A 25091-nucleotide genomic window follows, 5' to 3' on the forward strand; every position below is an offset into this window, starting at 1 on the left:
GATATTTAAGAGTTCATTCTTTGATTAAGCAACCCTTACGAGCTGAGAGTATTCACTTTATTCAGAGGCATGAAGAGTCCTGTAGAACGATAAGGGAAGCTTGAGTTCTTGAGGAGGGAACCTGATTGTTGACAATATGTTATCATGTGTTCAGAGCTGTAGAGAGGCTCTGAACTCCAGCTGATTGGATGCAGGATCCGGCAGATTAAAGGAAACACATGCAGACTCGTGTCTCAATGTCGACCAGATATTGAAGGGTCAAACCATACTTAAAACTGACCATTACTGGACATTACAGCAGGTTAAACCTGTCAAATGTTTGATTCGTGAATGTTTTATCTTATATTGCATTTCAGGGCTGCACAATACATTGCAAATGTATAACTATTGTGATATCTGCATGTGCAGTAGACATCAAAAAACAGAAAAAAACACAATGAATGGTCAGCTCAAATGTTGGCTACACATAAGGCATTTTGTCAATCAAACAGAAGCATTAAGTTTTTGACAAATCAAATAGAGCCGTTCACTCATTTCGCCATTGTGGTGGGTTCTTATAGGTTAGATACTCGCCCCTTAGGTGGACAGATCTTAATTTGGGTGGCTAGCAAACACCTGAGTTAGCTTGGAGAGCGTCCTAATGATTGTGGGTAAGATATGTGCAGAAAATGTTAGCGAACTTATGTTTGAAACAGCATGTCTCTTATTTGGGGATATTGTGGTTACAAGAGAGTCGTTCAACAAACACAAGTACTTTGCAAGACATGCTGAACACTTGTGACAACTATGAGGGAAACACAACAAATCTGTTCGCTCATGTCCCTGTAAGAAGCTGTACCACCTTGAGTCACATAAAAATGTGACTCAACGTAATACATGTGACATCCCCTTCTAGTGGACAACTTTTGTTTTGGCGCATACCTGTAGCTATCTTCCATTTATCGTTATCGAGGCGAAATCCTCAATATATTGTGATATTGATTTTAGGCCATATTGCCCAGCTCTACAATGAATACAATGAACTGAGAGCCAACAAACTGAACAGCTGGGTCAGGGTGCACAGTGCAGTCGATAAGTGTATTAATGGCCATGGGAGTAAAACTATCCGTTTAGCTCTATAAATGTTCTAAAGTATTGTCCTATTCTTATACATAGCTCCATTAGATTAAAATTATTTTTTCCAAAAATATTGAAACAGATCATGCATATTGTGTGATGTAAACTTGCATGATTTTCTTTTGTTACAGTGTTAATACTAATGAGAGGATGGAGTGGTGTGTTTAAAGTATGAAGAGATTAAATACAAACATTGTAAATTTAAGTGTTCATTTATCACACGCCATATTGTCATCACATTATTAATCACTGTTATCACGCATCTCAAGTTTTCCTGATGTCGTGCAGCCCTATTTAATACTCATATTTGCATCGCATTGTGTCTGCAGGTGTTTATAGAGAAACACCAGGCTGAACGGAAAAAGTGGCTGGAGGAGAAACTGTTCCTGATCAGCCAAGCTAAAGAGGCAGAAGACAAGAGGAATCAAGAGATGAGGAAGTTTGCAGAAGACCGCGAGCGCTATACTCATCAGCATAGCCACCTGGTAAGAAGATAACATGTCAGATTATGTCTCACTATGCATTCAGGTCCATGTCCACTCTTGTCACTTCTGGTGATCCCCAAGTTTCTTTATCTGAGCCTCCTCTGTCTATAATTCATGTCCTTCCACCATTTTGGTATACATTTTCATTTTTACATGGGTGACACCCAACTCTATGTAGCACCTGTGCTATTAAACAGAGGGCAATAAACTACTGGACCAGATCTAGGTTCTGAAGGAGTGGTGAGTAAGTAAAATGACGGTCAGAGATTGTGGCTTTCAAATGGAAAAGCTGGCAATTTAAACACAACAGATAAATAAAGACAAACCATAAAGAAATAAATGCCACTTCTGTTATCGGAAGTATGCTTTAGAATTATCCCTTTGTAATTTTTACTTTTACCCTTTGGGTTAAAGATCTATTAAAGGTCGAATTCTTAATTCCTAGTCTAAACTTCACGTTTTACATTATGACCAGTCATCTAATTTTGAGAGTCTGGAATTTAAACTTACTTTGAATCGCATACATTTATGTTTGAGTTTGAATTAAGTTTGTACAATTAATTTCTTTCAGTTTATACAATTCACTGCATTTAATTTCAAGGACTTTTTGTCACTTTAAAATCACACAGGTACCTTTTTAAAGTACTAAACAAAACCAATAATGTTCACATGGACAATTACACAGCAATATAAATACAAAGCGTCAGAGGTTTTGTGCTTAAGGTTAGCGACGTCTCAATTGTCCATTAGCAATATGAACGACTTGGGATGTGGTCCTTAGGTCAACAAATCCCTCTCCAACCTAGGAACTGTATGGAGTCAAGTTGGTGTAAGCAAGACCCCGAGTGTGCCTCTATGAAGCTCCACTGATCCTGAATGTTCTATTAAGTTGTACTGGCTTGTCTCGATCCTCATTTCAGGCCCAAGTCAGATTCAGAATCCAGATATGAAAACTTGAGTGGTTTCCGGGATGGATAACAAAAAAAAACCTTGACCAGGCCAACAAAAATCTAATTTAACTTAAAAAACTAACATTTAGCATTTAAATATTTACACTTACTGTTAAACACATGAACCCTTTAATAAGACTGCAGAGGCTATGTAACTAGCAGTGAACAGAGGATAGTAACTGTTAACAACCGTTAACCACGTGCAGTTACACAAAAAATTATACCTCATTTAAGCATAAAATAAATCACCGAAGCTAAAACAATCTACACAATGAATATTACAGTAGAAAATAACAGTATATTATAGGGCTTTTTACCGTTATCTGTTGTGTACTGGTAGTTTACCGTCTGGGGCAGAGGTTAATTGCCATGTTGTTGTTACTGTAGCAAAACAATGCTGTACAGAAGGTACGCCTGTGTTAGTTCTGTAGCAACGTTATGTAAAATGAGTATTTACCACTACAAACAACTCACCAAAACTTCTTCTCAAAGCTAATAAACTCCCAAGTGTACTGAAACTGCCCAGGTTACAAGTTTTTTTTATATCGTTTAAGGCAGGGGTGTCAAACTCGCACTGGGCCAAAAATGAAGAACTGGGACAACGACGCGGGCCAAATTCAGTTTATTTATTAAGTGACTGCAAATGTGCACATTTTATTTTATCTACAGATAAGTACTGTTGACGAACCTTTTCATTAGGAAACAAACTTATCTTTGCACTAACACTGAATATGGAATAACCAAATTACACATGAGCAAGTCAATTTTAAATAAAACCTGTCAGTGGTATTTTTACTTACCCCCAAATTCCACTACCTCCGCTCCGCTCCGACACGGACGACGGAGCAAAATCGGTCCCGTTGTAATCAATCAGAGCAATTCCACTACTGCGGTCGTGCTCCGGCAGTGCGGCGCCGTGCGCCGCCCTCTGTTCCGGCGTCCGGCAAAAATAGAATCTATCCTATTTTCGCCGGACGCCGGAGCACCTCCGCAGTAAATGGACAGAAATCACAACGGCCCAACAGGAAAAGGAGCAAGCACAACTTCCGATTTTCACAATAAATCGATAAACAAAAGGCGTTTTTTGTTTCATATGCACAGGTTTAACAACTTTTAACAACTATCAATGGCGGCTGAACTTTAAATGCACAAAAGTAAGCCATAAATACAGTTTCTACTATCAAAGTAGTCACACTTTGTTGATCCAAACACTGCTGATCTCTCAACACAAATGATGGCAGATTAAACAGTTCATTTCGATGCTTCTCCCACACAACGGGTGTTTGGATCTAACTTCCGCGTTTATTGCTCGGACTGTATCGCAAGATCTCGGAAATCCCGCGCATGCTTGTTTGCCCACCTCAGGTCTCCGCACCGGAGCGGAGCCGTTGTAGAGCGGGTACCAGTAAAAATTGAGTTCGGAAGCGAGTGGCTGCGGAAGGCGGGGGCGGACCGGAGCGGAGCGGAGGTAGTGGAATTTGGGGGTCATGTTTCAATTTTTTTATTTATTTATTTTTTATTCCTTAAAATGTGTATAAATTCAGCAATTTATTTTTAATCTTTTGAATCTTCTAAGTAATTCTATTTTAAGCTTGACTCTCCTTTTTGCTCTTGTAATAAATGTAATTGCTGATGTGACACCAAGTGTTCCCCACTGAGGCATAATATAGAGATTTTCTATTCTATTTGTCTCTCTGCAATCTTTCCAGTTTTAAAATAGGTTAAATCTTTTTCACAGGCCAACAACTAAAATCCAGAAATAATAATTATCTTCACTGAAAATGTCTCAGCTATTAACATTCATGCTTTGGAGCAGAAAAAGTGCATAAAACCAAAATTATCCAAGCTCAGTTTGCTTCACTCTGATTTACTCTGATGCTCACCTGTTCCAGCCAAACACCTGCATCTGTGGGGTTGGGCTCTGAGCTGAGGAGGGAGTTTATCAGTGAGACTCCTGTGTTGTTGGTTCATCTTCATCGCAGACAACAGTTACTTTTATACAGGGTGGGCCATTTATATGGATACACCTTAATAAAAGGGGAATGGTTGGTGATATTAACGCCCTGTTTGTGGCACATTAGTATACGTGAAGGGGCAAACTTTTCAAGATAGGTGGTGACCATGGTGGCCATTTTGAAGTCTGCCATCTTGGATCTAACTTTTGTTTTTTCAACAGAAAGAGGGTCATGTGACACATCAAGCTTATTGGGAATTTCACAAGAAAAACAATGGTGTGCTTGGTTTGAATGTAACTTTATTCTTTCATGAGTTATTTACAAGTTTCTCTTTGTTCACAGCCAATGACGTGTCGAAGAGGTTAACACTTGAGGAGCGGATGGAAATTGTGTTGATATCTGGTGAATTCAGTAACTGGGTCGTTGCAGCAGACTTCAATGCAAGGCACCATACGAGACCACCCATCTCCCATGCTACAGTTAGCAAACTGCTTGCTAAGTTTTGTGAAACTAGTTCAGTGTTGGATTTGCCAAAATGTGGACACATGAAAACTGTCACTAATGAAGAAACATCAGTGGCTGTCCTAGCTTCATTCAGCAAGAGCCCACGGTGTAGCACTCAACGCATGTCACTGGAGAGTGGCATTAGTCGAACATCCCTTCAGCGGATATTAGCTACTCACAAATGGCACCCTTACAAACTCCAACTACTGCAGCATCTCAATGAGGATGACCCAGATCGGCACACAGAATTTGCAGAATGGGCAAAACAAAAATTGGAACAGGATCCTCAGTTCACGCAGAAGATTTTGTTCAGTGATGAGGCAAACTTTTATGTGAACGGTGAAGTTAACAAAACCACCACTATTGGTCTGACACTAACCCACATTAGATAAATCCCTCTAAGACTGTTGGAACAAAACAAGTGATGGTATGGTGTGGTATATGGGGTCCAAAGATAGTGGGGCCATTCTTCATCAATGGAAACCTCAAGGCCGCTGGATGTTTGAAATTGCTATAAGACCATGTGTTTCCTTCTTTTTGCACTGAAGCTGGCACGTTCCCTGAGTTTTTCCAGCAAGATGGTGCACCACCACATTATGGGTGTCAGGTCCGAGCATTCCTTGATGAACCGTTTTCTGGAAAGTGGACTGGTCGTCATGGGCCAGTTAAATGGCCCCCAAGGTCTCCCGATCTGTTGCGTTGCATACAGAACGTTGCGTGCTAGGATGATGTCGATGCTAAAACTACCAAAACAATGCGGACACTCACCTCTTACATCAGGAAGAATCTGTGCCTTTCGAGTGTCATCCGTTCTTTCATAATCTGTTGTCGAGTTGCGATCGGCAGTAGCTTTTCCGGTTCGCGTGTCACTTTTTTTTATAGCAGCGGCCCAAAACGATCTCCTAACACATGGATTTTCTGCTTCCTGATCACGTGATGCGTTACGTACACGGATGAAGATCGGCTTTAGAGCTGGGATGTTTGTTCTCATGGTGCGGGGGCTCGTTCCGACGCCCAAACAGTAAAAAAAATAATAAAAATACAAAGGACAACTTTAGTCATCATTTGCAGTGAATGAGTTAAGGTGTATCCATATAAATGGCCCACCCTGTAGATACATACTGTTGAACATGAAGAGCATTAGAGCTGCTTGACCACGCAGTTGGGTCAGTGTGTTGGGGAAGAAAGATAAAAACTACAGCAGCTACAGAGTCATACTCTGACTTGAGCGTGTCGCTACACTGGAGTTAAATCAGCTCCACCTGGATGATGGTTGGGGAGCTTTCTATGTTGGCCATGAACAGACTACTGAGCAGTTGAAATTTCCATTTTGGGGCTTCAAAGTTGGCAAATCGCTGAGTAAACTGCACTGAGTAAACTCTGCACTGAGTAGGAAGAGTGTTTTCAGTTTGTCCAAGACTGAGGACTGTAACGCTGCTGATGCCGATGCTAGTAGCATGGACGCTAATGACTAAAGACATACTGGTTTTTCTCCTTGAAGCATAATATGTATTCACCTTCCCATCTTTCTTGAAAAACCCTTCTTTCTGCATCTATTTTTCTTTTCCTGGACATTTTGGGATAATGTGTGGATAGTTATTTTCACCTGTCGCACACGGAAGTGGATACACTGCAGCCTAGTAGCAGAATACTGTCACTGCACTGATAACACAATCACCTTGCATTGTGGGAAATGTAGTTTATAGTCAATGTACGCTTTGAAGTGGCTTAGACTTATTTTAAGACACTTGAAGCTCTTGCAGATGTACACAAAAGTATGTGGCGGGCCATATCTGGCTCACAGGCCTCAAATCTGGCATGTGGTTTATGGGTCAAAAACATCATTTTTATTGAATGCAACAATTGCTTTGCTATTTCTGCTCTAGCGGTCTGTCAAAGCTTCGGCAGGTACTCAGTCTCGGTCATTGGGGAGAGGCGTCCTGTAGTGTGGTTAACCACATACTAGGATTTAACACTTTGCTGTCAATTTGGTTAGATCCTGAGAAAAGATCAAACAAGTTAACAAATGAAGCTTCTATCATATATAAATATCTAGGATATTATATATTCGATAGAAGTTCATATGCCAACGAGCTTGGTCTATTTTTAATCCAAAGATTAATTTTTAATTTTAAGATAATTAAATTTAATAGCAAAGTTTATTTATTGAATCAGAAGTTTAAAGGAATCTTTGCTTATTCAATAACCAAAAATATATACATTGGGGCAAAAAAAGTATTTAGTCAGCCACCGATTGTGCAAGTTCTCCCACTTAAAATGATGACAGAGATCAGTAATTTACATCATAGGTACACTTCAACTGTGAGAGACAGAATGTGAAAATAAATCCATGAAATCACATGGCAGGATTTTTAAAGAATTCATTTGTAAATCAGGGTGGAAAATAAGTATTTGGTCAATAACAAAAATTCAACTCAATACTTTGTAACATAACCTTTGTTAGCAATAACAGAGGTCAAACGATTACTATAGGTCTTTACCAGGTTTGCACACACAGTAGCTGGTATTTTGGCCCATTCCTCCATGCAGATCTTCTCGAGAGCAGTGATGTTTTGGGGCTGTCGCCGAGCAACACGGACTTTCAACTCCCTCCACAGATTTTCCATGGGGTTGAGGTCTGGAGACTGGCTAGGCCACTCCAGGACTTTCAAATGCTTCTTACGGAGCCACTCCTTTGTTGTCCGGGCGGTGTGTTTGGGATCATTGTCGTGTTGGAAGACCCAGCTACGTTTCATCTTCAAAGCTCTCACTGATGGAAGGAGCTTTTGGCTCAGAATCTCACGATACATGGCCCCATTCATTCTGTCCTTAACACGGATCAGTCGTCCTGTCCCCTTAGCAGAAAAACAGCCCCAAAGCACGATGTTCCCACCCCCATGCTTCACAGTAGGTATGGTGTTCTTGGGATGCAACTCAGTATTCTTCTTCCTCCAAACACGATGAGTTGAGTTTATACCAAAAAGTTCTACTTTGGTTTCATCTGACCACATGACATTCTCCCAATCCTCTGCTGTATCATCTATGTGCTCTCTGGCAAACTTCAGACGGGCCTGGACATGCACTGGCTTCAACAGTGGAACACATCTGGCACTGCAGGATTTGATTCCCTGCTGTTGTAGTGTGTTACTGATGGTGACCTTTGTTACTGTGGTCCCAGCTCTCTGCAGGTCATTCACCAGGTCCCCCCGTGTGGTTCTGGGATTCTTGCTCACCGTTCTCATGATCATTTTGACCCCACAGGATGAGATCTTGCGTGGAGCCCCAGATCGAAGGAGATTATCAGTGGTCTTGTATGTCTTCCATTTTCTGAGAATTGCTCCCACAGTTGATTTTTTCACACCAAGCTGCTTGCCTATTGTAGACTCACTCTTCCCAGTCTGGTGCAGGTCTACAATTCTTTTCCTGGTGTCCTTCGAAAGCTCTTTGGTCTTGGCCATAGTGGAGTTTGGAGTCTGACTGTTTGAGGCTGTGGACAGGTGTCTTTTATACAGATAATGAGTTCAAACAGGTGCCATTAATACAGGTAACGAGTGGAGGACAGAAAAGCTTCTTAAAGAAGACGTTACAGGTCTGTGAGAGCCAGAGATTTTCCTTGTTTGAAGTGACCAAATACTTATTTTCCACCCTGATTTACAAATAAATTCTTTAAAAATCCTGCCATGTGAATTCATGGATTTTTTTTCACATTCTGTTTCTCACAGTTGAAGTGTACCTATGATGTAAATTACTGACCTCTGTCATCATTTTAAGTGGGAGAACTTGCACAATCGGTGGCTGACTAAATACTTTTTTGCCCCACTGTACCATTCTGTGTTCCATTTCAAAGAAGAGTCAGAGTTTTTAAAAAGTTAAGAATTTGTTACTAACACTTTTAAAATGACAATTTGAAATGACAATTTAGAAATGACCATTTTTAACAGCTTTGATATTAAAACTTGTTTTAAAAAGCAAACCTGTGACTGAATGGAAACTAAAATGAAATGCGAGGTTTTGGATGCGTGAATGAATCTCAGAAGGCTTCTTTCAGCAAGAGAAGCATTCTGGGTGGAAAGTGTTTTGCAGCTAACTGATGTTACTTAGAGAAAACAGCATCGGACACCATCTGTGTGCTACCTCACCCAACAGATGACCCTCTGTGCGGATCCGGAGGTCAAGGAGGATGTTATCAGCCTCAGAGGTACTCGGTCCGGTAGAGAAGACCCGAGTGGAACCGACCCTCTGGTCCAGAGATGTCGCAGGGTACACGGTGTCGAGGGTCTGGTGTAACTCTGAAGTAGTTTTGCGCCAGCTGGTTACAGTTGCGTTTATTTGAAGCAATTCTATCGGCGTGACAGAATGCTTAGTAGAGACTTGGGTGGCTGTCCCTCGTCTCCTGGTATGGTTCAAGAACAGATTTTTTGCTGCGGAGATTTTGGTTTTAACAAAACTCAGAACACGCCCTCTCAGCATCAGAAAGCTTGGTCACAGCATCAGAAAGCTTGGTCACAGCATCAGAAAGCTTGGTCACAGCATCAGAAAGCTTGGTCATGAAATAAAGGTGAGATGGTTTACCCTTACAGAAAGTAACAGAGAATAGACCTCTTATTTGTTTACAAACACTGCAGATGTGGGCGCATCACGTAGGCAGAAAGAGACGCCGGCCCTTTAAGACTGTTGTTTTCAGCGATCATTGTGTTGGAATTGTGTCATTTGTTGTTAGTTAGCTATGTTTTCAGCAGTTTCAGCGGATTTCAGTAGTTTGTCATGTCTGCTTAGGACATGCGCAGAAGGGCGGAATGTGACGGGTCGTGACGTCGGCTGATAGGGATCTATATGAACAGACATGAAAGATCGTGTGTTAAATATATTTTTGGTGGCGCCATTTTGAGAATTTTACTGTGTCCCCTATGCAGGACGCAGCTGCTTGGAGTGCATGAATTATCAGCCCTCTGTCACTCACGGTATGCTGAGAGTCCTTAGAAATATTGTAATATAGGAAACTGGATCTTTTTTCAGGCTCTGCCAGGGTGTGTAAGTTGAGGGTTTGTAGGGTAGCCCATCAGCCTTTCAGGAGAAGCAGGTTCTCCTTAGCTCCCCTTAATTCGGATCCTCTATCTGAATCCAGATTGGGAAGTAATGTCAGATTATGATTGAGTCTGAAACCACGTGATCAGATCTGAACATCGCTAGTAAATTATTTTTTCAAACCATTCAGAAATGCAAAGTAATGTCTAGCTCACCCTTAGCATACGCATTATGACAGAACAGAGCCATGCCAAACTAAAATTGTCTTTTTGTGTTCATATGGGTCCAATTAATGTCCTCCAGTAAAATAGTTAGTCCACATATAAACCGCTGACAACCTTCTAAATTACCTTCAGATGCATCTCTTTTGCATCGTTAAAGTTAATCAAACCCCAGTAAGCATCCTCAAATTGGCTTTAGATTTCGGATTGACATTTTACCCAATCCAATAAAGGTCCCCCCCCCCCCCCCCACACACACACACACACACTGAAGTACATCTTGAGTTATTGGCTGTTACGTGAAAGTGCTTCCCCCTATTATTGTGTGTGTGTAGCTGGAAATAGTTGCAGTTGAAATTCTAATTGTTTTATCAAAGGTGATGACGTTCGGAAAACAGTAACATCTCACATGAAGTCTTGGGTTGTGGGTGGATGGCTGCATGTCGAGTACTCGTAACAAGATGAGGACAAATGAAGTTCATTTGTCTCCAGCGTGGCAGCAGTATGTGACCATAACATACACACCACATACTCATGGACATTGTGTTGTTGATGCTCAAAAGTAATATCATGCAGCTCCACCCCTCCTCCATCTCAGCCAAATCTGAGAGCATCGCCTATATAATCGAGAACTCCTCTTCAGTCCATTGCCTCAGGTTCATAGTATGGGGACCCCCCCACCACAACAGCTAATATTAATTGTTTTATTTTATTTTTCATGTCACCTTGAGTGTCTTAAAAGGTGCCCATAAATATGGGTTATTGATATTGTTGGCAGTAATGCTGCAGCAGCAGCATCATGTAAATACTGTGATAGTAATTTGGTTTCCACTTGCTTCCTCAAACATCTCCTCCTCCTGTAGGAGTCCCAGCTTGTGCAGGAGAAGAAGACTATGGAGAGCTGGAGAAAAGACAGAGACACTCTGGTAGCAGCTTTAGAGGTCCAGTTAAAGAAGCTGCTCTCCGACCAGGCTGAAAAGGATAAACTCATCCAAAAGCTACAAGAACAAAAGCCACCACAGGAGGTCAGTGTACCACATATCAGAAAACTATCTAGCTCACATCGGCATCTGTTACAGCTCAGGTTAGGAAAACACTTGATCTCCACTGAGCAGTCCCGGTGGTTGTTGACGCTGGTTCTGCTGCGCACGTTAGTTCAGTTTCACTTGCACTTTGTTTTGCTAATGTTTTATTTATTTATTTATTTTTATTATTATTTTTATTTATTTATTTATTTTTGCGTGTTGGAGACGTCTTTACAGTGGATTAACCACAGCATTTCACACCGTGGTTAGTAGTCAAACTGGTTAATCCATGCGAACCTAAATACAAGTTCATTAGAAAATGACAGGGGCCTTAGTGAGGTTTCTACAGGTGTTACCTTTTTCATCTGGTTTTATTAAAGTGGACACTGAAGTAATCAGAGTCTTTATCCAGACTAACTGATCAAAATGTTTTAGGCACACATTTTGACTTCAGGCTTCATTGCTACAGTTAAAAAAATTGAGTTTAAAAAGCAACTCGACTCTACCATTGACTCTGTTTACTTTGCAGCGTTGATGTTTTATCTCCACAAACAGTACAAGTCTGAAGGAGTTCTGCTGGGTTGGAAGTTTTCTAATTTAGGTAGCCTTGAATTTTCCCAAGTGCAGCCGAACGTCTTTTCAGCCCTCTTCTCGAATAGCTCTGCATAGAGCCAAACAGGGCCGACACCAATCACAAACTTGCGTTCTCCTTCTCGACGGACGGATGTTTAAAAAAGTGGGCTCGACTCCGCACGTACTTGCGTGCCTGCCGGGGCCCTACGCAAGGACAGATAATGGCGTTGCATGTCTCTGCACTGACGCAGACGGAGAAGCATGACTCAGGATTAACTCAATGTCCCCCACTACCCTCAGGATATGTTTGATGTTCCGTCGGAGGTGGGAATTGAAGCTCCTTCTGACAGGAGACTCCGCCAGACTTTACCAGCAGACCCGCATAAAATGTTTGGGCCTGCCAGGTCTGACCGGCTTTCTCCTACACCATCAAAGCCAACTCACCACCAGGTAGTGGTCAGTTGACGGCTCCGCCCCTCTCTTCACTAGAGTGTTCAGGACATGCAGCCGCAGTTCAGGTGAAACAACAACAAAGTCAATCATCGAACGGCCTAAGATGTCCTGGTGCCAAGAGCACATATGGACACCTTTATGCTTGAATGTGGTGTTTGTTATGGACAATCAATGATGTGCACAGAAGTCCAATGACAAAACACCATTCCAATTCAGATAAGGAGGGCCATTCCTCCCGATCACATCTCTCCAAGTCTCACAGTCATTGCCCAGATGAGCGTTAAAGTTCCCCAGCAGAACGAGGGAGTCACTTGAAGGGGCGCTCTCCAGCACCACCTCCAAGGACTCCAAAAGGGGGGGGGGGGGGGGGGGGGTCCGTCTGAACTGCAGTTTGATGCATAAGCACAAACCACAGTAAGGACCCGTACCCCAAACAAAGGCGGAGGGAGGCTACTGTCTTGTTCACCGGGGTAAACCCCAATGTACCGACACCATGATGGGGCAACAAGTATGCCCACCCTTGCTCAGCGCCTCTCAGTGGGAGCAACTCCAGAGTGGTAGAAAGTCCAACCCCTTTCTAAGACACTGGTTCCAGAACCATGCGTTGAGGTGACTCCAACTATATCTAGCCAGAACCTCTCCGCCTCAACCACCAACTCTGGCTCTTTACCCACCAGAGAGGTGACATTCAGTGTACCAAGCGCTAGTTTTCGTAGTTGAGGATCAGACCGCAAAGATCCCTGCCTTCGGCTACCACCTGACACACACAGCACCGGACCCCTTTGGCCCCTCCCACGAGTTGTGAGCTCATGGAAATGGGGACCCATGTCTCTTCTTCTTCTACATTATATATATATATATATATATATATATATATATATATATATATATATATATATATATATATATATGGAAAGTAAAACTACTAAACCTGTATGATATCCAGCTCCAAAAATAAACATTAAGCGGATTCATGTGACTTTTGGTCAAAGTTATGTCATGTCAAAGGGTCTGAAGAGGCTCTCATGGCTCCAAAGGCACAGCCAACATCTGAGAAAAAACATTTTTCTGATGGACTAAACAGAGTTTTAATTTAAGATCTGGGCAGCATTATGTCAGGTTCAACAGCAGCCAGTAAGAGTTTTTCACATGAAAGTCATCTTAACTAAATATGACAATAGTCACTTTTTAATTTAGGCTTGGGTGCTGCTCTATTTGCCACACATCACTTGTCAGCTCAACATCATACCGCTCAAGTCAGTGGGATGCAGACTTCTGTTCCTGAACTAGCTTTGGGTTCCTTCAAGAAAAGGGAAGAAAGTGATTTTAGCTTTTTTTGGTCTATTTTTAAGGGACACATAATTTAAAGTCCAGAGAAAACTAAGCAAACCTAACAAGTGTAAATGTACCCTAGGTTGATGATGGAGGTGCTCCCAGCGTGGCTGTTCTGCAGGCTGCGCTGAAAGAGATGGAGGCTGAAGTCCTGCAGCTGAAGGGCATGCTCGAGGCCTCAGCAGCTAAACAAAACCAGATGATGACACAGGTTTGTCTGAAAGCAAGAGTTCAGCCTAAGTGGGGCCTAAAAATGACTTGGTACACAGTAAAAAGCTGTGTGCAACCAGAAAGCTCTTCGCCTACAGAAACACCCGAAGTTAAAGAGTCCGGTTCGTAAGCTAATTCCATTTTTGGTTGTTTTTTAAAACACAGAAAAGTTTTTTTTTTTTACCTTGCTGACAGTTTTGTTTGCCGACTGCAAAACTTACTCAGAGCTGACGCTGATGGTGACGTCACTTCCTACTCCATTTATCCACTGGCAGCAGAGGACGTTGTCACCCTCTGCTGCCCACTCTCCCCTCACCGATGATGCAGTCCCATGCATGATCCAATGTGTAAACCCCATCGTCTCTGTTCATGGTCCCGTATCCACGTCTCCTTATCTCTATGGCTTCCTCTATCCATCTTTTGTATTTCTGTTGTTCAGTGTTTATGATCCTTGTGTTGTCCCAGTCCAGGACTTCCGCCATTTGGAAGGTTTATATCAAAAACAAGCACGTCTAAGGAACCACCTTCGCTTCAATTCAAGATGCCGGTAAGAAAACATCACGCCAATAAGCCTGCAGCCGAAAACACCGATCCCGACCAAGACAGCACAGAACATAATGGAAAGAACACAGAGAGCGCTACTCAAAGAAAGGATAAGAAACGTTGCAACCAGACAGAAACAAGTGGAAAACGAATTGGAAAGAAGACACCTGGACTTAAAAAGGAACTACAAACTTGATGAAAAAACGGAGGAACAAATAAAAGGACACATGATGGAACAACAGGAAAAAGAGTTCATAAAAGTAAAAGAAAGACAAAGAAAAAGAGAAAAGATAAACAAGATAACATCACACAAAGTACATGGGTATGTAACCTTTCACAATACAAACTGACAGAAGCAGAAGAAAGCATATTAAAAAAAGGTTTAAATTTAGCAGTAACACCAAAGAAAATACCGTATGATGAATTTATTGTAGCAACAGAATTAGCATGTCAACAGATTACAGATGAGGGAAAGAAAGCAGAACTCAGAAATAATGTTGTTGGGATAATAAAGAACAGCCAAATTCAACACAGCAATATTACAAAAGAAGAACAATCAGCCATGACAGCTTTATCCAAAAATGAACAGATAATTATTCTACCGGCAGATAAAGGAAGAACCACAGTGGTAATGGACAGAGAAAAATATAAACAATAGATGAAACAGATGCTAGAAGACAAAAATACATATGAAATACTTAAAAAAAAAAAGACCCAACAGAAAACATTAAGAAAAACATGAAAAAATTACTGAAGCCGCTACAAGAAAAAGGCAAAATAACAGAAAAAATGTACAAACACTGGATTCCTACAGCAAACATAATACCAAGAATCTACAGAACTCCAAAAATACACAAACAAAACACCCCACTTAGACCAATAGTTGACAGCATAGGTACACCAACATACAACATGGCAAAAGAAATCAGCAAAATCATCAGCCCGTTATTAGGTAACACAGATCAACACAGCAAAAATAGCTTAGAACTGGCAAAAGAACTAAAAAAGATTACAACTGAAAATAACGACATACTCCTCTCACATGACGTCACATCCCTGTTCACAAAAACACAAAAATCAGCAAAACCATACACAACAGTTAGAAGCAGACTAGTACAACCAAAAGACAAAATACCATCAGGACATTAATGTGGAATCGTTTACGAAATCCCATGCAAACTCTGCAATAACACATACATAGGAGAAACCGGACACCAACTCAACACACGAACAATAGAACATAGAAAGACATGCGAGAGAGAAACAAGTCGAAGACACAAAAGAGCAGCAAAACAAGAAGCAGAAAGCACAATAAAGAAGTCAGCCGTCACAGATCACTGCACAAGAGAAAACCATATAATGGACTGGGACAACACAAGGATCTTATGTTTATGTTTATTTATTTAGTAGACGCTTTTATCCAAAGCGACTCACAATTTATAACCTATAGGGCATGTTGTGAATCTTAAACACAGAACAACAGAAATACAAAAGATGGATAAAGGAAGCCATAGAGATAAGGCGACATGGATACGGGACCATGAACAGAGACGATGGGGTTTACACATTGGATCGTGCATGGGACTGCATCATCGGTGAGGGGAGAGCTGGCAGCAGAGGGTGACAACGTCCTCTGCTGCCAGCGGATAAATGGAGTAGGAAGTGATGCACCACCATCAGCATCAGCTCTGAGGATGTTTTGCAGTTGGCAAACAAAACTGTCAGCAAGGTTAAAAAAAAAACTTTTCTGTGTTTTAAAAAAGAACCAAAAATGGAATAAGAAACTTGACACAGCAAGAACATACCAAAGACGGCTCATAAGCTATTGGTTAAATGCAAAAAAGAACATTTAGGGTTTTCAGATCTGAGGCATTTACAGAAAAACTAACTCTAAAAGCAACCAAAGGTGTTGCTAATAGGAAACAGTATTTTATCACAAAGTTTCAAATTCTTACTTATCTGAATTATTTGACCATCTAGATTTTATCCTAGCACCAAATCTGAAACTCCTGAGATGCTGATGTTCATTTTTAAGCGATGGATAAAAAAATGATCTAAACTATTTTCTGTGTGACTTTTTATTTTCAGACTAAAAGCAACATAAGCCCTGTTACATCACCTGGGAAACCAGAGAGTGAAACTGTTGACAGAAAACCAGAAAAGAGGACCACCAGAGTATCAGCCAGCAGTCAGGTAATCTCCTGGTGTAGTATGAATCACGATTACAGGTGAGGATGGAGCACTTTAGAAATGAACTGGCTTGTCCTGCAGATGTCTGGAAACATCCATGGTTTGTTAAAAGTCTCTGACGTGTAAAAACAGCTAGTACAACAATAGGCCAGAGTTTAGAGTTCACTACTGTACATAAAATCCTGATTTGGCTCATTTTCAGTACAGTGATGGAACAAAGTGGGAAAATTTGTTTTTCCTTTTTGTGCACGACTACAGCTTACATGAAATCTAAAAAAAATTACTTGCATTAAATTCTATAATGAAATAATGTTTAACAAAAGAAATGAGCAGCTATGATCAGTTAGTCAGTATTTGAGTGGCTTTTTACCAAATAGTTTTTGAATCTCCCTCGAATTTTAGTTTTTTGTTTTCTTTTTACTTTTTTTAACTTCTACTAAAGTTAAACTACCGTCTGTTATTTTTGCTCGAGTACAACCTCTGAATACTCTGTTGGGCCTTCCCTCTCTGCCAGAAACAGCTGAACATTCCTGAATCAAGAAAGACCTTTTGAAATAGGTGTGTCTTTGAGGACTCGTTTAAATTGGCACCAAGCTACATTACTGCTGGATGTTGGGTTCATGTTTATATTTAAAATTGATTTCAAACTCCTTTTGCATTATTGTAGGCAACGTTAAACTTCCAGGTCTCTCAAGTGTATAATGTCAATGTTTATCTTAACTCTGAATCCTGAATTTGGAATAACCCAAGGTTTCTTATTAATAAACATTCCTTATTACGGAAAGACTGGATAGGAAAAGAAATCACTGCAATAGCAAACCTATACGAGAAGGAGAATATAAAATCATTTGAGAGGCTGACTGAAGAATAAGGCATACCCAGGAATAAATGCTGGAGGTACCTGCAATTGCAATTTCTGTTAATTAGTATTATAGGGTTTCTCATCCCCAGAGTGTTCTGCAGCATAATCAGCACGTTCTCTTTGAACTTGATATCAAATTTTCGTCTCCTCTTCGTCTCCGCACGGTTAAAGTTACCCTCGCGGTCTATCACTGGCAAATCAAAAGTGAGACGGATGACACAACCGCCCCCCCGTACTTGCTTGTTACCACATTCCACCCGGCCACAATAAAAAAAAACGGCCATTATTCACCTCCGCCAACTCCGACCAAAATATGATACCCGGCAGTTAATTAAATACAGGCTAATATTAGAGGATTTACGGTAATTACTGGTAATATTGTGAAAGACATGATATGATCCACCTCTAGATGGAATTTAAATTTTACATAAATTTTAAATATGGGACATTTGAGACATCTCTAGGTCTGGTTGTGGGTTTTCATTCCCAATATGTTCATGTCACTAGTATCTTTTGGGTTGTTCCCAAAATAACGAATATTTGTGAATCTAAAATTTTTGCAAATTTTTATTAATTAATGCACTGAAAACAGAAGTATTTTGAGCTGCCTGTTATATAACTTATGTGAGAACCTTTTAGATGAATCTGGTTCTGAATGATTCTGAGACGGGTGTGGCAGCAGACAGGCTCCTTCCATCCAAAATTTTTGGCGCATTTCTCTGTAAGTGACAGTGATGCAACCCTTGACCTTCATCTCATGCGTGTTCCCGCAGGGTTCAGCTGGCTTCCCATCTGTTCTCGAATCCTCTGAGATTTCCACAGAGAATGGCAGAACGAGCCGCTTTCCCAGGCCGGAGCTGGAGATTTCCTTCAGCCCTCTGCAGCCAAACCGAATGGCTCTGCGGCGCCAGGGAGAGGAGAGCGCTGTCACAGTCAAAATCAACCGAGCAGCACGCAAGAGGAAGAGCAGCGAGATGGAGAAGGTAGAAAATTGCCATCTGCTGTTCAGACAACTCCCTCCTTCAACCTTAAAGAGGGTCTGCACACCATCAGAAAACGTAACTCCGCCTCAGTCAAGATTTGAAAAATGCCATGAAAGTGGGCGTTGCCAGGAAGCACAGAGTGGCATTGCAAAGTGTTGGGAATTTCCATCCTGGGAGGGAGGGGGAGTGGGAGGAGACTGTTACGATGATGTGAAATTGTTCCAGCCCCAGTCAATCACAAGTTTAAAATGCATTAGCTGCTGTTCTGCCACAGGGGGCAGCACTAAGACGTTTTTAGACCGATTCTAGATTTAGTCATGTTTACACAAACATGTCAAAAAATGCACAGAAACCAAAAGGATTATATTTGTAAAGACCCAATTATACAGTTAAGTAGCAAAATGAATGTTATTTTGGGGCTTAGTTACTCTTTAAACACAATCAAAATGAGATTACACTGTTAATAAATCCAACCAGCTTGACTGCAGAGTGTAAATGCTGTTTTCAGGTCACCGTCTCACTGGATTTGATTTTATGCAACAGAGAAGCTGCTCTTCTGGTAATTTGTTTACTAGAAAAGGAGGTTAATGCCTCTGGCCACTTTGGCTCCCAGAGGCATGTGACTTGTAGAATTCTACTCTTGAAAATCATCCGAACCATAGAAATCTGTTCACATGGTGAATATTTTTTAAACAGAAATTAACTAGTCTATTTGTTGAGAATAATGTTATTAATTATTATTGTCTCTAGATTCAATGCTATTTCTATAAAAGTTATGACTTTCATTGCATGATTTACTGATCAATTTATTTTAAAATCATCCCAAACTTACCAAAATATTCTCACATGGCAATGTCAACTAACTGACTAAACTGACTAAAATGCTGATGTTTTTTGTGTCAGTAGATTCAAAGCTTTTTTCAAGAAAATATGGTAAATTTAATTTTAATGGTCATGCCCAAATTTAAATTATTCATAAAATAATAATGCTATATTATAAAGTTAATAGAGAATTCTCAGATCACCATCGATGCATGTGGAATGTCATTTTCCACAACACACACAAGGATTTTTCATTATTCATTACCTGCTGACAATTTCATAATTTGCTCAACTTTGCCATACGAGGCTGCTTTGCTGGAGAATGGGTCTGCAGAAGTAACATTTCTCTCCAACCAACTCCTTCCCAGTCACATGTCTATATCTGATTTTCCACAAGGTCTCATTACAGCTATATCTGTTAGCAAGATAAATGTCAAAGTAATGAAAACATTTAGAATACAAATTATTTGTTTAAGTACATTGTTAATGGTCAGCATGGCATTTTCTACACAAAAGATTTCTAAAGATTGTGCATAGAAATCCACAGCATTGTCTGTAATGTCTATAAAATAGTTCAGCCCTACTTCCTTCACACGCTCACATCACACATCTTCTCCGTTCCTTATCACTCATCATATTTTAACTCCTAGAAATCATTTTATGCGCTTAAATTTCACGGAGTAGGTTTCTTCTCTTCCTCCCTGAATCATCAATGGCTCCATGTACTGGGACCTCTGGACTGTCTCTAAGCAGTTTTTCTTGCTTTTAGCACCCAGTCATTCACTGTGGTTATACCGAAAATGGAAGTTCTTTCCTCGCTGTGAGTTAGTATTTTTAACAACCTAATCTAACTGCTGAAATGTCTCATCAGCCTTCATTAGTGTCTACAGGAGTTCATCACTAAAACAAACAAATCAGCTGAGTTCACCATCTATAACATGCAGGAAACAGACTCCAGCTCCACTCTACATCTCTCCACCAGCAGGGAGTGACCCACCAACTCTGAAGTTGCAAGTGTGATATTCTGGTCCTTGAGGCAATGGGAGCTGGGTGGCATTTCACTAACCCTGTAAAGGGTCGTTTTAGCACGCACTGGCTCAAGAAAATGATTAAAAAATATGAAAAGTTGCATTGTTTTCCTTTAATGCATTCCTGAGGTATTAGATCAGAACTCTCCATTATCAGATAATTAAATGACTCAGACTCATATCAGGGGCAAAAAAAAGAACAGAACACCCCTACTAGTAGCATATTCTCAGTGTAACTGAAGTAAAACGGAACAATAGTCATGTGTGACATTAGATAGAATATAAAATGAAGCTTTTTGTTTTAAGAATTTCCTCATTTGGGGTCACGCTTATTTGCCTTTATTCCTGGGTCAGAAGCAGAAAGGTTTCACAACAACTGCTTCAGGAGTTGGTGTCAGCTTGGTGAGTCCCCACTGGGGTCAGCGGGTGTGATTCTTATTTCCAACGACCTCCACCTCCTCCAGACAGTCAAGTCATGAAACATTTAGGCAGTAGGGACTCGCTCCTCGTACTCTCTGGTGGGTCAGTGAACACCCAGTGATGGTGTGTTTTCATCTTCTGTGTTAACAGGGAGAAGTGGAGGCAGAGAAAAAAAGGAACACAAGGAGCAAACTCACACCCAAGCTGACCCCACAGAAGGAAGAGGTAAAAACAGGACACCCCCCCCCCCCCACACACACACACACACACACACACGCTCTGAGCACTGAAACATTTAAAGCTGCTAACCCTAATGCTGTAGCTCACTAGAATGAGTCCCAATAAGTCCATTTCTGTTTTTGAATTAAAGGAGACATATTCTTTTAAATTCTTATTTTGCATCTAAATCATTCAGTTGTGGTCTAAGTACAATGAAACTGCAATTCTTGGGTCTGATTTGTTCATTTGCCCTTTTTACAAGACACACCGTGCCGGCAAATTGGCGTAATATTACTGCAACGGTGTGTCTCATGAACTCACCATGCTGGCATGACGTTGCGAGAATTTTGCGGCATTCGTTCCACCTCACTTGGTAGTAATATTGTGGTTATGGTCTGTCTTCTAAACAGCTAATATATTGAAAATTAAAGTAAACACGGGCAATAAGTTTTGCTTTTTGAACAAAGTCAGCTGAGACGGTAGGCTGGAGTGCCACAGCGCTCCATGAGCTTCTCTGTGGTTGTTAGCCATCCTCTGCTACCAATGTTACTCAATAAACTAGACTGATACTTGGTTCAGAACTTCTCCTTTATTCCGCCATGACACCATCGAACTCCCGCACAAAAAGGCCATTCCTCCGGAAGCAACCACACACTTTCAGAATAAAAGCATATATGCCAACAGGACATTTGTTTAACATAAAAGCATTATTAACACTGCAGAGAAATTCCCAATATCATTCTGCTTTGCTAGCAAATATAGTTAAATCTTACCTGCATTCTAAATAAATACCGTTAGCTTAAAGCCAGAATGGAGGAAGGATGGAGCCAAATGAAAAGCATGCTGGATCATTCGAGCCTGTCCTGTTATTTAACTACAGGATGCAATAAATGTTTACATGGCCAAGTTTGGACCAGTACATCTAAGACAGTACATCTAACCCTAACCCGGAGAAGGGTGGCTTGCCAACTCCAGGTCGGGGGAGAGGGAAGAGGTCCTACCTCAAGTGGAGGAGTTTAAGTATCTCAGGGTCTTGTTCACGAGTGAGGGTAGGAGGGATCGGGAGATCGACAGGCGGATTGGTTCAGCATCTGCAGTGATGCAGACGCTGAGCCGATCTGTCGTGGTGAAGATGGAGCTGAGCCAGAAAGCCAGGCTCTCGATTTACCGGTCGATCTACGTCCCAATCCTCACCTATGGTCATGAGCTTTGGGTAATGACCAAAAGAACGAGATCGCGGATACAAGCGGCTAAAATGAGTTTCCTCCGTAGGGTGGCCGGGCTCAGCCTTAGAGATGGGGTGAGGAGCTCGGACATTTGGGAGATACTCGGAGTAGAACCGCTGCTCCTCCGTATCGAAAGGAGCCAGTTGAGGTGGTTTGGGCATCTGGTCAGGATGCCTCCTGGACGCCTCCCCGGGGAGGTGTTTCGGGCATGTCCTGCCGGCAGGAGGCCCCCGGGTCGACCCAGGACACATTGGAGAGGTTACATCTCCAATCTGGTCCGGGAACGCCTTGGGGTCCTGCCGGAGGAGCTGGTGGAGAAAGCCGGGGAGAGGACAGTCTGGAGCTCCCTAGTTGGGATGCTGCCCCGAGACCCGCACCCGGATAAGCGGAGGAAGACGACGACATCTAAGACAAAAATGTACAATCAGTGATTTTTTTCATTTATTGTTGGTTTATATTAATATACAAATTTACAAAGTATTAATCTCACAGCAAACAAGTAGAACAATATAATAAATAGAAAAAAATTACTAAAATATTTGGATAAGTGGTATTGGACATAGTAATGTCCCACGTTTTGGCTTTAGCTGTTAAACAGGCATTGTGCACACAGATGTTTGTGTCCTGGTGCTTGTGGTGTAACGAGTAGTCAGCTGGCTCGGTTGTGGGTCTGGCCCTCCGTATATTCCCGCAAAGGTGGCCTCTTAAACCTGGGCTCTTCTGGATGTCTCTACCAATTAGGGTTGGACATCGAGCATCGATTAGAACCGGAACCAACTGTTAGGTTTTCTCGGAATCGTTCAAAGTGTTTTTTATTTCGATTCCTAATATGCCGACCAGAAGAGGAATCCATGGCCGATCTCCGTGAAAAATGAACGTGATCTGCTAATTGTGATCAACGCTGTCATGAAATCCCACTGACTCACGGAATTATTCTTTGGAACTAGGGCTGCACGATATTAGGAAAACCTGCGATATTCGATAACAGTCCTTAATATTGCGTTACTCAGCATAAATGAACAAATACTAAAGTATGCAGTGTTGATGTTGTCTGGCGTGTGATGTCTGCTCTGGGTTCAAAGCAAACAAAAACTAATGCATGAATTCCATTACAACATAACATTTTTATTGCTCAAATATGCAGCTGCACCTGCTACTGTGTTAGCAGCAAAACAACAAACTGCATGCATGCAGTTTCTCAGTGACTTTAAAACATCACCTCCACCATAAAACTTTTTCTGATGCTCCAAATACAGAAAAACATCCCTTACCAGGGTTTTTTGAATAAATAAAAAAAATTAGAAAATAAGTTTAAATGTTAAATAATAGTTAACATCACTTAAGTGCAACTGCAAATTCTCTCATTGCTACTGAACATTTTCTCCACTTATGTGGTTATGATAGAAGGCTGTTGCTGTAATTGGGAAGTGAACTGTGCTGGGCCAAACTAGGAGAATATTAAGATTTTCTGAGGGAAAGAGAAAAACAATTGTCTACCTTTCAGAAGAGGAACTGGCAAAAAAAAAAAAAAAAAACTACATGGAAAATATGTGAAAACGTTTGGTTTTAACCCCAAATTGAACAAGTTTACCTGGATCTTAAAAAGCAGCTCAGATGATGAAACTGCAACTATGATTCTGATAACAAGCTAACAAATTGAACAAGCTCCTCTTAAGATAACTGGCTAGCAGAGCTTCTGACTGACAGTTTATGTGCAGCAGCAAATCAACGATCCTGATTAACAAGGTTATAAAAGCTCATAAATGAAAAATCACTTTGATGTGTGGGGGAACTTTTCCAGGCCCTCTTTAGCAGGGTGGGACTGGGAGGAGAGTGCTGTAGCCTTTTAGCTGGAAGCTAACCGGAGCCTGGGGCTAACATCACCACCCGGTGGAACACTTGCGACATGATGTGGGTTGGTTCGCCGGCACGTGTCGGAGTCAGCCCAGTTATTATCAGCTGCTTAACGACACCGAGCGGACTCACGTCCACGTTTAAAAGCAGCGCTGATTCCAGAAACCTCAGCACAAAGTGCGTTCGTTGCACTGAGCCAGGATGACGAAGAAGGGAACGGCGCCACTAACTCAGTTCAAGTGTTGCTTTCCATCCTAAGGGTCTACGTAGGGGGCGGGCGTATTACGTGAACGGACCCATCTGATTGGCCGCATATCAGAGGGGCTACATTTGATTGGTCAAATAATACTTCCGCGTAAAAAACAGAGCTGGTTTACAAAAAGCTGATGTATGACACGGATGGAAATGTTTGAAGCAAACATTTATCGCCGTTTTTGACGTGCTTTGCAGTGGGCCAATCTTACGTCCTGTTATTGCAATGATGATAATTTTTCGATATATTGTGCAGCCCATTATCCCCCACCTAGCAAAGATCGACTTTAAGTGTGCAATAACTTGTAGGCTAGTCATGGAGTGTAAATCTGAGATCTCAAGGTTGCATGAAAAGTAATCAACAATGACTTAAAAGTTTTTCCCATTGTGAACACAAATGTCTGCTGCAGCCTTCTGCCCTGGACCATCCAGCAGAGGAGTTGGCATCAAAGGCTCTTTCCTTTGAGAAGACTTGTGTTCTTGACAGAATCCGCGTGACTTGACCATTTTGGTGATGTGTCCTCCAATCCCAGGCCACCACACAGACATGTTGGCTCTGAGTCTGCATTTCGTGAGGCCCTGATGACCCTCTTGTATCTGAGACAGCACTTGTTGTCTTAACACATCAGGAACAACAATCCTGTCATCATAGAGTAAAAGTCCATCCGCTGCTGACAGATGAGCTCTGGCTGCATAGAAGCTCTGCAGAGTGTTTGGAAGCTTTGATGATTCTTTGGGCCAACCATTAACAACATATTAAAAGATGGTTTGTACATCCCCATCCCGGTTGGTAGCTTGTCTGATGGCGTCAAGTCTGTCCTGTGTTATTGGTCTTGTCTCCAT

At 41.4% G+C, this 25091-nt stretch overlaps 1 protein-coding gene across 2 annotated transcripts in view; it reads left to right on the top strand.

Annotated features, from left to right (window-relative positions):
• kif20ba (kinesin family member 20Ba) overlaps nt 1-25091 on the top strand; it is a 93810-nt gene that overhangs the window by 57743 nt on the left and 10976 nt on the right. For both annotated transcript variants that reach the window (XM_070542643.1, XM_070542644.1), the window contains 6 exons: nt 1446-1601; nt 11120-11281; nt 13722-13850; nt 16481-16585; nt 18218-18427; nt 20848-20922. In XM_070542643.1, coding sequence (XP_070398744.1) covers nt 1446-1601; nt 11120-11281; nt 13722-13850; nt 16481-16585; nt 18218-18427; nt 20848-20922 — 837 coding nt within the window. The remainder of the gene's footprint in view (nt 1-1445; nt 1602-11119; nt 11282-13721; nt 13851-16480; nt 16586-18217; nt 18428-20847; nt 20923-25091) is intronic.

Source organism: Nothobranchius furzeri, chromosome 12 (genome assembly GCF_043380555.1).
Source record: "Nothobranchius furzeri strain GRZ-AD chromosome 12, NfurGRZ-RIMD1, whole genome shotgun sequence".
NCBI classification, from domain to species: domain Eukaryota; kingdom Metazoa; phylum Chordata; class Actinopteri; order Cyprinodontiformes; family Nothobranchiidae; genus Nothobranchius; species Nothobranchius furzeri.